At 41.4% G+C, this 17,682-nt stretch overlaps 1 protein-coding gene across 1 annotated transcript in view; it reads right to left on the reverse strand.

Annotated features, from left to right (window-relative positions):
- The window catches only part of ADARB1 (adenosine deaminase RNA specific B1), a 50,638-nt gene that overhangs the window by 13,140 nt on the left and 19,816 nt on the right, over positions 1-17,682 (reverse strand). Inside the window, exons 3-7 of the mRNA XM_074145228.1 lie at positions 17,346-17,460; positions 12,417-12,585; positions 11,768-11,916; positions 11,009-11,177; positions 1,342-1,523 (exon numbers count right to left, since the gene is read on the reverse strand). Coding sequence (XP_074001329.1) covers positions 1,342-1,523; positions 11,009-11,177; positions 11,768-11,916; positions 12,417-12,585; positions 17,346-17,460 — 784 coding nt within the window. The remainder of the gene's footprint in view (positions 1-1,341; positions 1,524-11,008; positions 11,178-11,767; positions 11,917-12,416; positions 12,586-17,345; positions 17,461-17,682) is intronic.

Raw genomic sequence — 17,682 nt, forward strand, 5'->3', positions numbered from 1 at the left:
TTCTCCTACCCCACCCCAAATCACCTGCTTTGAAGAATTGATAAAAATTCCCCCAAATCAGGCAGAAACAGTCCATACATCAGCTACAACCCCCATACAACACTTTAATATTTGGTACTGTGAGTGTTGTAACTATTACTTATTTGCTAATTTAAGGAAAAATACGTTAGTTAACATTTTAATATGTCCTAGTTCAGAGAATCCTTATTAATTACCTTTCTTATTTAAAATGGTGGTTGTTCAATAGGCTCTTTTCCCCACTCCCTCCCTAAATCTAACTTAAAAATTCATGTCAAGCTTTAAACATGCTTTAAAATACTCAGCTTTTTTTTTTTCCTGAAAAATAAACAGACACATGCCAAAAGCCAAGCTCTACAGAACAAAGCAATGCACACAATAAGAGGGAGCATATGAGATTTCAGTTTTAAAGCTTTCACAGCATTACTGTAACTAGCAGTTTTAAAATTTAAGACAGTTTAAAACTTTCCTTTGAAAGTCACAGCTCAATTAGATATTATGACCCGTTAATTCAAAGACCATCATTCCTGCCCCACTAGAAGCTAGGATCAGCGCAAAGCCAAAGAACAGTACTTAAATGTTAAACAGCAACTGCAGAAGACAACTGCTAACTACACCAGCTGGGGCTTGCCATATTGCTGTCTGTCAGATACATTTAATACTCTATTAAAAATATTCCCAAAGAATGTGCCACCAGGCTCTGAATGCAGCATTTGTGCATTAACCTACAAAGTGGAAATTAAAATATTATGATTATTAGGTCATGCAAACAAGTTGGCTGCCATGCTAATTAAAGCCAATGCTGCATCCAACAGAGATTGACGACAAAAAGAAAATACAACCAGTGGCAGCTGAGATGTTCTCTCCATCCATTTTTAGTTGGTTATTGATCTAGAAATTGTGAACCAAATGTGTCTATCTTGGCATACTGATTAATGACGTGGCTGTTCAATAAATATCTGCAATGGCAAGAGAAGTGACAGTGAGAGCTAACACACTGTTTCATGGGTGGGACAAGATTTCAGTATGCTGGGGCCTTCAACTTGCCTCACATATTGCTAGGGCATGCTCCAGAGAGCAATCATGTGGAACTGCATTCAAAGGTTCATATGCCAGTTCTTTCCATCTTTTAACTCATGAAGGGTCCTTGCTATGGTATTTCTGACTGAGTACCTATGTTAGGTTTAGACAATAACTTCCCTCTTGCAAGCAGAAAGCAGTTTACTCACAGTACATAATTTGCCAGGTTCTGAGAACTGCAAAATCACATTGCTACTGGAACAGACTTAGTTACCGGCACGGCCTTCTCCATTAGATACTTGCCACTAAGTAAAGGTCTGTTGAGTGTATAAAGAGGTGGTAGATCTTCTATCTCTGCTATCCTCTGGTATACGGCTCTGGATAGATGATCCCCATGATATAAACTCCCCAAGATGATGCTAGAGAAGTAAATTGGCTCCACAAAGAGGCTAAGTAAGGCTCCTTGAATACCCAATACGTTCCACCTAAGAGGGAGGGAAAAACAAAACAAAAAAAACAAAAAAAACACTTTCTTTTTAATGGAACAAGTAACATCTGCCAGATATAACAGCAGTCAATCACAACGGACCAGACTTTCAACCCTTTCTCTTGACCAGCACATGACTATGGTAGCATAGCTGTGACACCTGCCAGAATTTCATGGATCAGCTTATGGCATGCTCAATGAAATCCTGAGTAAGATGACCTATCTGGCAGGTCTACTGTCAGCATCCACTTCAGGAGCGAACTCCATAACTTTACTTCCCCACTAACATGTCTGGTGATGCATCTTCCAGCATCTCTAATTCTCTAATTCCAGAGATAGATAGGATCATTCAGCTGGAGAAAGTCAAACTGTGAGATCCTCAGTTAGAAACAGTAGATGATGCCTCCAAAAGACACCTGGCAAGAATGCAAGAAGGATTGTGTGTGTCTGCAAGACCTCAGCACCTCATCACCATAAGGGAAATGTTGTCCTTGACACTCTAGCCAAACTGTCCACATCCTACTCCTAGAAAGGACCTAAGTAGTTGCTTGCAATATCCATGGGCAGGGAGAAAACTCAATCTGAAAACTGAAAATATGCAAAGACAGCGTATACTCTTTGCTCACTTTAGATGATTCATGGACTCCAACCATAAATCCATCTGCACCACCACAACCCACACTGGGTCAGGTCTGGTGGCAGGGATATAGCATGCATAGGAGCAAAGTACTGAAGGTTTTTTTGTAGCTATGTTCATTTGATCAAGCTTTGACTCTTAATCTGTATGTAACACTCATGCAAATTACTTCTTAAAACCTCAAGGTCCCCTTCAGAGTATTTTCACTGTCCTTGTCTCTGAGATTCACTTGCAAACAGCTTAGTACTATTAAAATACCATACTTGAGTACAGCTCAACAATGAGACACAAGCAGCAGGAAAGTTTCTTTTGGTGCTTGAATAAAACAGATGAGTACAATGGAAGCTCTCATGCTCATATAGAATGGTTGTCCTCATTGAAAGGCCCACCTGTCCTGGTTTGAGGGACACAGGCCTAATTTCTATTCTAATGGTTGGGAAAACAGCACTTTTAGAAGTCTGAATTTGTGAAAATATTTACTTCATAGCCAGCTATGGTATGTGGGTTTCAAGGTCTCAGTGCTTTTGAGTTAGCCAGGCACGGGGATGAGGAGGAGCAAGACCTAGGCACTTGACCCAAGCTGGCCAACAGGATTATTTCATACCATGAACATCATATTCAATATAAATTAGAAAGCTTGCTGAGAAGCCCTCTTTTTTCTTGATGGCTGTGATCCCAAGTACTCCTTGCCGCAGTGCCGGAGCCCTCAGCCCTTCCCTTCCTCCTGAAGACACAGTGCTCGCCGTGTCCCACATTTGCAGTCCCCTGATGGAACGGGCTGAGTATAATCCTTGTATATTTTATATTTGTATTGGGATCAATATTGGTTCTTTAGTGTTATTAATGTTAATTATCTAGTCTTATTCTATTAAATCTGTTTGTATTTCAGCCCTTGGGTTTCCTTGTTTTTTTCCCCTGATTCCCCTTCCCGGGTAACAGAATAATTGTCTAAACAACAACAAGTTGTTGTGGGTTTCTCAAACCATAACACTATTCTAAAACAGGTTGCAAGGTTCCCCTAGGAAAACGGGGAACTTTGATGTTGCTGACTGTGTTTCTTGCAGCTTGTGCTGGGATAGCACGGCTACACATCATTCTTACTTCAGGCTAGAAACTATATAGCACAACTCCTTCGCTACTGCAAAAACTGAACTACACATGCTGGCTACAAGACTCACAAAATGTTTTTAAAAAGGGTAAAACAAAAATTGCAATCCAAGGAAACATTTTCTTAGCATATCTTTACTGAGGATGAAAATGGAGGCAATGCGCATTAGCTGTCATAGTCATAAAAAAAGATGGCCCTAATGAATGAGTACAAATACTGTACTAGTAAAAAATAAGGCATATTCTACATTGACTAAAGGCATATTTTGTATAACACTGAAAATGCAATCAGCACTTAAATGACAGAGTAAAGATATGAAGTGAAAATGATTGCCTACACGCCTTTCTAAGGACCTTACCATGATTAGAATTTTGTAAGCACGGGGTATTTCACGTACTGAATGAATCACAACAGTATTTTCTTGTTATTTGCAGTATTGCCTACATCAAGCATAGAGAAACATATGGACTGCTGCAAATACAGATAATATCATGGAAGAATTATCTGGAAAGAATTCAAGACTAAGCATTGCGAACTGGGTCTTACAATCGTATCTGAAACGTGCAGACACACAATCCAAGCTTCCTTCAGTGAGACACATCACATTTCACAAACAGTGCTTGAATGACAGATGGACATTTTTAAAAAGGCCAAAGCATTCCTCTGGCAAGCCCTAGCTCCCTAAATAAAACTTTTTCCAAACCTTTTTCTTTGCTTCAGTCTTCAGTATTTCCAGAGCTTGCGTTTTGCTGCTTCCTCCCACACTTGGTGGCCTTCTCTGGCACAGAAAATGAAAGCTGAAGTTTGTCTTGCTCAACTTCTTTTGATTAAAGTAAGAGGAGCATGGATACCTGAACAAGCTTCTGCAAGGTGAACTGTATAAACTAGTATTACAAGAGCCACTCTGTGACTGCCCACACGCCTGCTGTGTTGCTGGGTTGTGCTGCATCACATTCACCCCTGTGGTGTATGTTCATGATTTGGAGCAGCTGGCTCACTGCAAGGACACAGTTTGCAAGAAACCATTCATACAACCAAAGCCTCAAGCTCTTAGTACTGATTAGGCAGGGTTGGATAGTGATTAGGTTTATAAAACTAGCCTTAAATTTCAATTTGATAAAAGAACATATACGTAGCCATAGAAACATACTTGTATCAGAAACTGGTAGTAGCACAGAGATAAACATGAAACCCAAATGAAATTCTGCAGATTGTAACACAGTCAAAAGGAAAGATTGCACAATGACTTTCTTGTTGTTCCTTTTTTATATTGTATTTCTTCCTGTCAAACCATAAATTCTTACTTCTATTAGCATGTACACTAAAAACAACCTTCAGAGATATGAACTGAGAAGAAACTACACCAACAACATGCATCAAAAGGCAACAGGCATTGCCTCCTGAAATGGTAAAAGTGCCTCATCCAGCTTACAAGCACAAATTGTCAGTATACGTGCCAACAAATGCTGTCAATCTGGTACTAAAGTTTACTGAAACCACAACTTCTTTTGAAGTTAATGGGCCAAATTCTGTACTTCACTATAAACTGCAAGGTGCAGAGCAGAAAGAGCAAAAGTTATTACAGAAAATGTTATCAGTGTTGCCTTTCCAGTGAAACAATTAAGCAAAAGATTTTTTCTTCACATGAAAAATAGTATCAGAAAAGGGTTAAGTAACTGAAGTGACTTAAATCTAGCTTACAAACTCAAACATTCCAAGGCTCTGATGTAGTTGGTAACACAGATATGAACCTTTCCACACTGCAGTAGAGCAGACAGACCCTGGCTGCAGCTCAGTCCTCATTTAGGAGCTTTTGATGGCTCAAGAATGTGACAGTGGAAGATAACTGTCCCAGCACTAATTCAGCAGTTTTAATCTCTTCTGCACCCACCACTGGCAAAAACGCAGCACTCCCACATAAAGTTATCTCATCTTGGGTCCAGTCGTACTGGGCAGATCACAGAGCAGACTAGACTCATGTAGTATCTTTTCTCACCATTAAAGCAGGAAAATGGTAACCGAGAAAAGCACTAAAGCACCAGCATAAGCAGAATACAGGAATGCTGCATCATGCCAATGGCCATACTAAAACACCTAAAGTACAGCGCATAGACAAGAGATTTGCTGAAGGGGAAGAACACTCCAGCAGGCAAGGAGACACCCTCCAACCTAAAACTTCCCACTGGAAAAAATCCAAGATGCTTGTCTCAGCAGAGCATAAAAGCAATGCCTCTTGTGACAATATTTTTACATAGTCTGAGTGTTCTAGTTTTAAGTCACTACAAGAATTTTCTTTCATAACCTTTATAAAACTTTAAAATAAAACTGACACTTAAAATATAAGCTTTTATACCAATATAAAGCACGAGCCACAGGATTTAGGTCCAGACTACCAGCACTTGCATGTAAGTGCCTTGATTTGAGCTGGGGGGCTAGACCGCATTACAGTTATTGGTGATTTACTCAGCTGCTGAGTAAGACCACGGTTGTTGGGCTGAACCCCATCAATGAGTCGGCCACCTAATGCCAAGGAAACTGGGACACCTGGTGCGGATGGGTACACCTGCAGCCAAATGCCAGCCATGTGTTCAGTAGCCTGCAATACTCTTTTCACCTTCAACTCTGCAGTCCTGCAAGTGATGCACAGAGCAAAGAAAGGCAACCTGACATGATGCCAGAAAGTTCAAAGGCATATTTACTCATCCTGAACTGGCTCTTTGCTTTGGAGCTCCCTTTTGTGAGACATATGATCATTTAAAGTCACCAAGCACTTCAGTTCACTCTCTACTATGGGCTCATTGAGGTGATATTTAAGCCCTACTATGTTGACAAGGCAACAGAATTTCTGAAGCTTTTCCAGCACTAGCTAGAAAAGTACATGAGAAAAAAAAAAAAAAAAAGCATGAGAAGGGAAACAAAAGCTGCAAATCAAGACTACAGCTCTCCTTTTTCCCCAGACCAGCCAACCAACACATCGCAATGGCCCTTACTAGCACCTGGATTAGGAGGTTCAGTGTTCCCATCACTACAGGTATGAGATACTGCTGCTTTTCTGGAACAAGGAAAAAGAAACTATAACTTTATCTGGGCACTGAGCAGCTCCAAACAGTTAAAAAACATAAGGAGGATGATGGTCAACGCATGCTGTAATCTGCTGCTGCTATAAGGTGTGAAGTTGTACCCCATCATCTCTCCAGCACCAAGCCTGACTGAAGAGGACTCTGCCTATCACCACCTTGTTCCTCCTCAGTCTGCTGATTTTATTGCTTGTACAGCTCTCCATAAAGTCAGATTGGTGAAATGAGTCAAGTTTTTTTTAAAACAAAACAAAATCCTGGCCTTGTATTTTGAAGAGGTAGCTTCTCTAGTTCAGTTTACAGCATAGCTCCACAAACAACTGCGGGACCACTGACAAGAGGCAGGGAGATGGAGCATGCAGGATGGGTGCAGCACCTGGGCATGGGTGCTGGGAGTCTCCTAAAACACTTTCTCCATCAAAGAATACACTACCGAAAGCACTCCCAAACCCAGCTGAAAGTTAGCTTGCTTTTAGAAAGTAAATAGGCACTGGATGCTTTTTCCTGCAGAGAATCTTACTGATTTCAGCAGGGCCACTCTGCTGGGCAAAATGATGCAAGATGGAGCAAACCGTGTGAGAAACAACAAATTACATCTGGTCTGACATATAACACGTATCCTTTTAGTAACCTCTTATTATTCCTCTCTAAACTCCTGATTATTTCATATATGCGTATATTCACAGTTTGCAATGAGGAATAAATAACACATAATTACATACAGTTCTCTTATTTGATATGAGGTTTATTATTTTGCTGAGAAATTTCCATCAACGTTGTACCAGCAGATCATCTTTTTTGATGAAGTCTTTTTCTTATATAAAAGCCCTGCTTTCCATTGAGTATTTCTGTTAAGCATGAAAAATTCAGCCATCTGAAAAATTTTAGTTGTGAATCAAAAACTACTTCAATGCAAAAAAGCTGCTGAGATGTCTCCCTGGGAGTATAGCTTAGGGTGCCTTGTATCCCCACGTTGTTCTTCAGTTCACAGTTTAGCTTAGCTCCAAAAGACCAAATTTTGCCTGTCACCAAGATTTTGCCATGTCTTCTACCTTGTCTATGAAGTAATCTTGTGCCCGAGCTTCCAGAGAAATGCTCTTTCAAATCACTACATCTCACCACCTTCACAGACTATACCCCGATGATGGCCTTTGTAGATTTGTGCACATGAATCGTGTGACTACAGAGGACACTCTCTGCATAGGGTGCTCAACTGAGGTTTTATAGATGAGTACTGGGCAGATCATGATCTGCTTGCTGTGGACACCCATCCAGTGGGGCTTTACTCTCGTCCCCTGGCAGAACAAACGGGCAGAGCTGACTTCATTCAGCTAACCGCAATCTGGTTTCTTTTCCGATTTTAAATCTGGTTTCTCTTTGTTTCCTTAAGAGACTAACTGAATCTCTATGACCAGTCCATGCCTTTCACGAGCCACAGCATAAACAGGCGGCAACATCTTTACAGGGAGTGGACTCAGAGCTTCTTTTACATGAAGTGGCTCAGTCAGCAGCCCACACTGTAAATCAGTAAGTGTAAGAAGTCCACGGTCTTTCACACATCTTTTTATTTATCCTGAGGTCAGATTTGCAATTACAGACAAGAGGATCTTTTTTCCCTTCTAGCTGTACCTAGGCTGGCAATCACACAGCCCTGAGATGTCCCAGCTTTTCTTAACGTTGCCTGGATTTGCTGCACCCTGGTAAGCCTAGGTCAAGACTCAGGTCTCTGGTTTGAGAGGTTACATGATGCTACATCTTGGGCAGTGGTTTCCTACTACCTTCCCCCAGGTTTTTTACCTAGGTGTCACACAGCCACCACATATCAAAGTGAACATATTCACATCAGCCATTGTCACTTGGGTAAAGAACTGGTGAGAAGAACTGCCCTTGTTATTCCTGTTCAGAAATCACATTGCTGCTGCCACGGAGCTTGTCACTGAGGAATAACTCTCAAACTTGAAGACAGCTGGATGGGCATGGACATAGCTGCAGAATATGCAGCCTTCAGTGAGCATGCCTGGGATTTTAAGATGTGCTTGTGCAGCTTCATCAGTCCCAGAAAACTAGTTGGTGAGGTCAAGACGACAAAGCCATCGGGGAACTAGTGAGAAAGACTGAGTTACAAACATCCATTCGGATTTCCCATAAGCACAAAATGAGGCCAGTTCATGGGACATGATGTTCTCTCACATGAAATATTATCAGAAATAATTTTCCCCTTCTTTAGAGTGGAAGAGCACCAATGACTTCCCCTTTAAAAATGTGACCTAATGTTAAAGCACTTCTCAATTCCTATAGTGTTTCTAGCAATGAAACAGGATGAAAAAAAATTTCCCTCTTCTCAGCAAGACATTAGCCACAACTGGAATGTTTCACATAAAGTTAAATAATTATTTGAGGCCCAAAAAATTTAAAATTAATGTGGCCAGGAAAACACATCAAAAGGAGAATGACAAAAATACATATAATATAGTACCACGGAACAAGGTAAGGATACATTTTAAAAAAGTGCACGTATATTAATGTCCCAAACCAGTTACTCTGGTCACAGAAACCACCCTAACACCATACTGCAGTGCCACTAGGGACTAACAAACTAGGATATTCCTCTTCTAATGCTTTTCACCCAAATGGGATTACACTCATAGCCATGTTCCTCACAATTTCTCTTGGATGTTGGTACCAGGCTCAGGAAGGTGCCTGACCGCACACTGCAACAAAGCAATGAGTCTGGAAATAACAGTTTGGATTATACATATAATCCACACAGACGAAGCTGTTCAGAGTTTTCCTGCCTGTGCAATCCTGCACCCTGAATTTAAGCACGTCTTTTCCAGGCTGGGACTGTGAACCTTTGGGAAAGCTCAGTGGAAATTCACAGGGCTCAGGCATACTAGAGGACTGACTGCTGGACACTACAGAGCAATGCATTCGTTCAAATGTAAATGGACAGAACATGGTCATAAGTGTCAGGGAAATGTAAAAAAAAAAAAAAAAAAAAAAGAAAAGGAAAAAAAGAGTATGAAAATTTGGGCCTCCTTACCCGTCATACAGTCTTTGTTCTGTGTCAAGGGGTTCTATTTGCTTCCTTCATGGACACAAACAAAATTATTCCCATTAGCCCCAAGGAGAGGTGACAGCTAGCTACGCAAGCGAGAGATGGATTCTGTTCTGCATCACACAAAATCAACAAAATAGTCAAATGTGTTCTAGCTCAACAACTGTCTTCATTTTTTTTTTTATTTGCAGTAGCAGCAATGATGACGTGATAGAAGTCAAACGCACATGACACAAATATCGTGTCGGGTGGTTGGGAGAAGCCCCTGGCACGAAGCTGGAAAATTTATTTGGCGACTTTTATTACAAATATTATAATAAGAAATTGAAATGTCAATTTTGTATAGTTACCTTTCAACATCCCCCTGTCCTAGCTTCTGAAAGGCCCTATCCATTTATGTTAGGGGGGCTTAAAAGAAAGTAAAACATCTTCCTTTAGTAGAGATGCTGATTACTCAAGACAAGACTGGATGAACAAAGCAATTACATGATCTTCCTCCTGTATGTTTGATTTGGCATACACAGTTCACCAGAATAGTTCCAACTTAATACACTTAACAAATTTTTCATCAGACTAACTGTAACCTGATGAAACAGCAGAGCTATTTTAATTAAAAAATAATTAAAATATCATCAGCTGAAAAACTTGGCTTTTCTCATCTATTTTGCAAGAACACAGAGGCTGCAAACACACAGACTCTCTTAAAAAAAATTACGTTGCAACTCTCCCATACTTCTGATACTTGTTAAAGAGTACTGCTGCTAAAATTTTGGGGGGGTAATCATTTGTCCATTTACAATTTTGAACAAAAAAAATATCTCTCAATCTTTGTCAAAAAGTACAGCAAAGAAGGAATCAGATAAAATATTAATAAAAATGCTAGTATTGGAAACAAAATATTTAATTGCAGTAAAAGTTTTAAAACAGAAATTAAAATAATTTTAAAGTTAAAAAATGAAAGTGCCCATCAATTAAGATTTTTTAGCTGGAACACTTTTTCCCTGTATAAAATAATACAAATCTAAATCTATCCGTGGAACATGTATGTATCTCTGATATCACAGAATTACAGACTGGTTTGGGTTGGAAGGGATCGTTAAAGATCATCTAGTCCAACCTCCCTGCCATGTGCAGGGACACCTTTCACTAGGATCAGGTTGCTCAAAGCGCCATCTAACCTGATTTTGAACAATTCCAATAATGGGGCAAGGATGTACATCATCAGAGGAAGTTATCAAAATGTAACTAATGCAATATATTTATTGCACTGTTTTGCTATTGCTATGCTACTTTAGGAAAAACAAAAAAGCAGTCCTCTGCTATTTCCCAGTGATATAAATAGAAAACAAAGCTGTCATGACTTAAAGTGGCTGTAATGATAAATGACTTCACATTGCCTCTGAAGCCAGCAGAAGGTCTGACACCAATTGCACGTGAAGAATCAGAGCTTTATCACTGGAATTACATCCACCCCCACATTACATCTAAGCAACTAAGTAAGTCAATCAATAACCTGAATGTTCACTATGGGTATCATGCAACCCTCCTTTCTTGTTCAGCAATAAAAAGCAATAGCAGAGAAACCGATCATTCAATATCTCACCTCGCTATCTTGTCACTGCAGGACATTGTGAGCAGCCTTTCTCCTTGCAATACGCCATCCCACGTCTGGATAGTGGTGGTAGAGCGCACAGGGATGGTCCCTTCCCCAGATTCTATTTTTGTCCGTAGCTGTCCTCTCGCTTTGCGGTTTGGATGCCTGTCCCCTTGATCTAAATGACAAAAATCACTTACATTCAACTGAGAAACATTCTCGAGGTGGTTTACAGATAGCATTATTACGAAGAGCTGATTAAAGCTATTCATCTGCGTAAGTGCTGGCTTGCTTAAAAATTTCTAATGCTTCTTGCAAATTAGCTACCGCATCAGACATTTCTCACAAATACTGTCTTCTAAAACATACTTGCAATTAAACCAAGATTTCCATAAACAAGCAGTGCGCAGCTCTTCAATTCTGTTCTGCGCATTACAGCACTAGAATGAGGTTAATGGACAGACCAAGGAAGGGACAGACAAACAACCACCCTTAAAAGATGGAAATAATGTTAGTTCTGTACCAATACTTGCTGACTCACTGGCTTATCCTGGCTAGCATTCAGCCTCTTCAAGACCACATGGTGGATCAGTCTATACTTAACTTCTGCCATACAGGAAGAACAGCTCAGGTTTTTTTTTGAGAGATCTTTGTCTAACACACATCTACACTAAAAAGGAAAGAAGACACCTAAATTTTAACTGCGCCACTTGTCCAGGCTCAAAGAATACTTTAAACTCCCTTGCTTGAGTAGGGCTGCTGTCATACCCTCTTGTGCTGCTTCGTGTGGTGAGAAAATCCTAGCGTCTCCGCAAGGAGATGTGCTGATATAGAGATGAAACTGCACATTCTCCTTCAGCTTAAACCCGCCTCGCTCCGATTTGATAAAAATGGATTTTTGTTGATCTTCTTTATTGCTGAAACAGAGAATAAAGCTAGAGTCAAAACTGACATTAACACATAAATAACCATAAGCTGGGCAATCTTAATAGGCAGTAAAAACAAACACAGAATGTCTGGAAATTTTATAGTATAAATCTAACAGTTATTAAAAATAACAAAAGACCATTGAGACAGAAATAGATAGCCCTTGAAATCTCCAGATGTCAAGAGGTTTCAGGCACTTACCAGCAAATGAAACATCACTACCCTCTAGCTCACTTGAGATTATTTTGATTTACATATTTACAGTTTACAAAATTATTCACAATTATTTTTTCTGTCTTCCCCTCTCATGATTGACACCTAACTGAATACTTGTTTTGTTAAACTCAAACTTTAGGGCAAAGGGCTTGAGTTCTCAATTAAACATCTTAATGCAACAAGTGTTTCACATTAAAATAATTAAGACACATTTTACACAGACACCTTTTCAGCTCCATGTGATCAGCTCATCTTCCTTTTCCCTCCAGCTCACCTTAGATAAAGCTCAAGTTGTGTATATAGGAATTTAAGCAGGCACCGACGAGATACAATTTCTGCATGACAATCATTTAATGCAAGACCACGATCACTCATGTATTCACCATTGATGCATTTTGTTCCTGTGGAAACACTTATTACCAGCGCATCTTTCACATCTGTACCTGCAAAACAAAATTTCAGGAGGAAGATGTAATTAAAATCACAAATAATCTAGCAAGTGATCTTCCTGCAGAATGTAAAGAAGGCTCCTGGGTTTTTTTGTTTGCTTCTTTAAAAAAAAAAAAAAAAACTTTTTTCTTCTGATATTTTCTTTAAAGCAAAAGATTCACTCAACCATACCCTTCCTGTACCAGTATGGCCTATGGTTCTTGTGAGTTCTTCATGTTGGAGTTCAGATGAGTTAGAAATTGAAAACCTGCAGGGAAAAATTGCTGCTTCAGTAAGAGTTATTCAAGCCTGAGCTGTAGAAACAGTGTTTTTGTCCTGAGCCCCAGGCAGCCAGCTAGCTTCCAGCATGTACCTTCTGGCCATCTCTGCAGATAGTCACAGCAAATTTAGAAATCTGAAAAGCACTGATTCATTAAAACAGCAACACACTAAACAGGAAAGATGAGACAAGAGAATGATAGTTTAAATGCTTAAACCACTGTAAAGCTTATTAGCAGTATAACACTTCTGGAAGTGTAGTTCATGGTACTAAATAATTCCATACAACTGAATTAAAAAAATATTTGGGGGTATTCTCTACACAGAGAAATGCCTTTATCATACACACACACACAAAAAAAAAAAAAAGGTCAGCTGCATGAAGAATTCAGAAAGACAGGACAAAATGTTGACACTCAGAAGAAAAAAATCCCCAACAAGCCACAGTAGTTCCTCTGAAGCTCTTGAGGCCTCAGCAGCAGAGGCAGAAAGAGGCCAAGCCCTGCCAAACACTATCTCCCTCCCACAGAATAGTTACTGCACTATGAAAAAGCAGAAAAAACACTTTCAACACACCCTAAGCACCTAGAGTTGAGGATCAAAGAATCATAGAATGGTTTGGGTTGGAAGGGACCTTAAAGATCATTGAGATCCAACCCCCCTGCCATGGGCAGGGACACCTCCCGCTAGACCAGGTTGCTCAAAGCCCCGTCCAACCTGGTCTTGAACACTTCCAGGGACGGGGCAGCCACAACTTCCCTGGGCAACCTGTTCCAGTGTCTCACCACCCTCACAGGAAAGAATTTCTTCCTAATATCTAATCTAAATCTCCTCTCTTTCAGTTTATAAACATTACCCCTCGTCCTATCACTACACTTCCTGACAAAGAGTCCCTCCCCATCTCTCCTGTAGCCCCTTTCAAGTACTGAAAGGCTGCTACAGAGTCTGCCCAGAGCCTTCTCTTCTCCAGGCTGAACAACCCCAGCTCTGTCAACCTGTCCTCAGCAGAGAAGGTGGGGAGGGATCATTTATGTGTTCATTTATGTGAAGTGTTCCAAGACACGGCTGGATGGGGCTTTGAGCAACCTGGTCTGGTGGAGGTGTCCCTGCCCATGGCAGAGGGGTTAGAACTTGATGATCTTTAAGGTCCCTTCCAACCCGAACCATTCTATGTTTGCATGATTCTATGATTTCTTGTGCTCCACTATGTTGTCCTTCCAACAGTTATCGGGGTGGTTGAAGTCCCCCATGAAGACTGGCAGGAATGTGATGCTTCCGCTATCTGTCTATAGAGGGCCTCAACTGCTTCGTCGTCCTGATTAGCTGGCCAGTAGCAGACCCCTACCATAATGTCACCTGCCCCTGTGTTCCCTTTAATCTTGACCCATAAGCTCTCCATTGGGTGTTCATCCATCCCCAGGTGGAGCTCCACGCACTCCAGCTGGTCATGGACATAGAGGACAACACTCCCTCCTCGTCTCCCCAGACTGTTCTTCTGGAAGAGTCTGTATTCCTCCATTCCAGCACTCTAATCATAGGAGCCATCCCACCACTTCTCAGTGATGCCAATAAGACCATAGCCCTGGAGGCATGTGTACGTCTCTAACTCCTCTTGCTTGTTTCCTATGCTTCGTGCATTTGCGTGAAGGCACTTCAGCTGGGCACCCAATGGAGCTGACTTACTGGCTGGACTGGCTGCATTTCCTTCGCGTTGCTCTTCAGGTGGCCTTCCAGTGAGGTGTTTTATCTGTGGCTCCCCAGTTCCTATTGCCTCAGGGGCCCCTGGCTCGTCCCCATGAGACTTCGAGTGTGCTGCAGCATACCCAGCACATCTCAGAACAACAGGTTGAGGGCCTTCGCTAGTGACCCATCACTCAGACCATGGAGCATCATCCCTTGCCTTGTCATGAGCAAGCTGGATAATATCCCCCTCCCCCAACAAGCCTAGTTTAAAGCTCAATGAGCCCTGCTAGCTCATGAGCGAGCACCCTGTTCCCCTCTTCAAAAAGATTAACTCCATCCGACGCCAGCAACCCTGGTGCCATGTAGGCCATCCCATTGTCAAAAAACCCAAAATTGTGGTGGTGACACCAGCCATGGAGCCATGTCTTGACAGTTGCACACATCTGCTTCTCTCAGAGTCACTGCCTATAACTGGGAGAACAGAAGAAAAGATAACCTGCACCCCAGATTCCCTTATTAACCTTCCCAAGGCCCTGAAGTCTCTTTTGATTACTCTTTTGCTATGTGTTGCCACCTCACCACCACCTACGTGAAAGAGCAACAGCGGATAGCAGTCCAAGGGTCGAACCAGGCTAGGAAGTTTCCTCGTGATGTCCCTGACCCAGGCCCCAGGGAGGCAGCAGACTTCCCTAAGAGGGGAAGTAGGGTCAGCCTGGCTTATTGGACCCTCTGTTCCCCACAGAAGGGAGTCACCTACAACTATAACCAACATCATCTTCCTCGTGGAGGCGGTTTTTAAACAGGGGGTAGGCTTTGCCGGTCCTGGCAACTCTTCTGGTGTAGTCAAACTGTCTTCCATATCATCCATGGGCTGGCCTACCTCCTTGAGAGCTTCATACCAATTGTACAGAGGCATCCTATTATACAAAGGATCTTCCCATAACCACCTTGCTGCAAGACAGCAGTGCTGATATAAGGGGTGTAGCTAGTAATTAACAAGGGAACTGGTAACTGAGTAATTAAAAAGGTAATTGAGATGTGGGCTCTTTCAGCTCTCACTCCTGATGAAATATATGGCCTTAAAAAAGAAAAAAAAAAAAAAAAAAAAGAACCTGAGGCCAGATGCCCCAGATGCCCATGGGGCTGGAGGTGAAGCATTGAGCTTCTTCACTCTACAACACAAGGCTGCGCAATGGAGTCATCTAATTCCAGTGATTCCCCAGACACGTATCCATGCAAAGATGGTTTCTAATTCTGTGTACAGCTATTTTTTCAGTTAATCAAAACGTATTCACATGTTAATTAAGTCTTAATTCTTCGGTCACGTGGCTCTTCTGGGAGTTCTGGACACAGGACTGTAATTACAATAAAAACTTGTTAAAACCCACAAAATATATCAAATAAAACTACAGCATGCTATTCACAGTGTTTCACGTTTGGGGCTAAAACGGTGTTGGTATCACACCAATGTTTTGGCTGTCACTGAGCAGTGCTTGAGGAGTGTCAAGCCTTTCTCTCCAAACCTCCCACAGGCCAGCGTGCTGGAGGTGGGCAAGAGACTGGGAGGGGACACAGCTGGGACAGCTGAGTCACAGTGACCAAGGGATATCCATAAACATTGTGGTCAGCAATAAGAGCTCAAGGAAAGGAAGAGAGGACATTCAAGGTTATGCAGTTCATCTACCCACAAGTCTTCTCACCCTCCTTCCATCTTCTCACCATGCCCCAGGAGAGGGCAGCAAGTGAGAGGCTGGGCGGGTGTTTGACTGCTGGCCAGGATCAGCCCACCATGGATGGCTTGTGACAGAGTTAGAGCCACATTGTCCCCTTGCCATATTCCCCTGTCCCTAGAGCAGGCAGTTATCATCATACAACATCACATAACCAGCACCCTTAGACCTCAGCAATGAAATGTCTGCTCTGTGGAGGAGGACCCTACAAACATCCCACAGGAGGAAAGGGTTGGTGTTGCCCAAATCACAAAGGAAGCTATGATGCAGCCTGAAGGACCAAGAAAAGCACCCACGGCACCTGCTGCATGAATACCACTTAGAAGAAACGTGGCTGTACATTTATCACGGCTACCTGTCTGACTCATACAACTAACTGGGGATGTTTCATGACAGGCCCAAAACGAATGTCCCATCGAGGGTTTAGAAAGATTGAAGACCAAAATAAATCTTAGCCTGAGAAAAATTCAGAGGAGTGTGGATGCAGGTCAGCTTAGGGTGGAATGTCACTGTTTTGGGTGATCTGGCAGAGCACAGATCTCGTGCCAGCACTCAGAGAACCACGATGTTACTGCTCTTTGTACATGCACACCACTGTCAACTGCCAAAACATAAGCTGCTCTTTTCAGATACTTTTACTGAAATGACAGAGACACAAAGTACTGAGAATAAAGTATAGCAAGAGTAAGTCAACAAAGTGCAAACCTTGAAAACTTGGAAAGCAAGCATAATTTCTTCTATAATATGCCAAAAGCCAAGAATGCCATCTGTGTGACCAATGTGGTGAAATTTATTTTAGATTTACTTCCAAAAAATTGCACAATTCTTTTTAAAAGGTACATGTATTTTGTAGACCACGGGTTATCTCAGATGTCTCAATCAGGCAGAAGACTGGAACTCTGTGGAAACAGAGTTATTTGCAGGTCTAATTTGTCTATAATTATCTTTAGCCAAGACTTAATTGCTACATTTAGTGCACCACTTTGCGGATTACTGGTTGACTGAAAAAAGATAGTTTCCTAGAATGCAAACAGAGCTCTCCTATTCAAGTAGTTAAAATAGTACTTTTTTTTTTTCTTTACCTGTTGTCATGACAATTCCAGCAAGGACTTTTCTACGTGCATGTGGAGATGTGAAATTTTCTGTCAAATCACTGAATTTATCTACAACCAAGCGTGCAACAGCATCAGCTAAAACCTGTAGGATCACAGAGAAATGCACATTAGAAAATTAAACAAATAATTTAAAAATTACAGCAGCATTAGGTTATAAAGATTGGCTCTTTTAAATGATTTGACACAATAAATTAAACGAGAGCACATTGAGGCATCAGCAATATGTTAAGAAGGCGGCTAGGTCCAGTTTTCAGGCATATTGAACACTCACAGCTCTTTATAAGTGGAAGCAGAGCTCTGTTGT

Source organism: Numenius arquata, chromosome 3, assembly GCF_964106895.1.
Source record: "Numenius arquata chromosome 3, bNumArq3.hap1.1, whole genome shotgun sequence".
Taxonomy (NCBI): Eukaryota; Metazoa; Chordata; class Aves; order Charadriiformes; family Scolopacidae; genus Numenius; species Numenius arquata.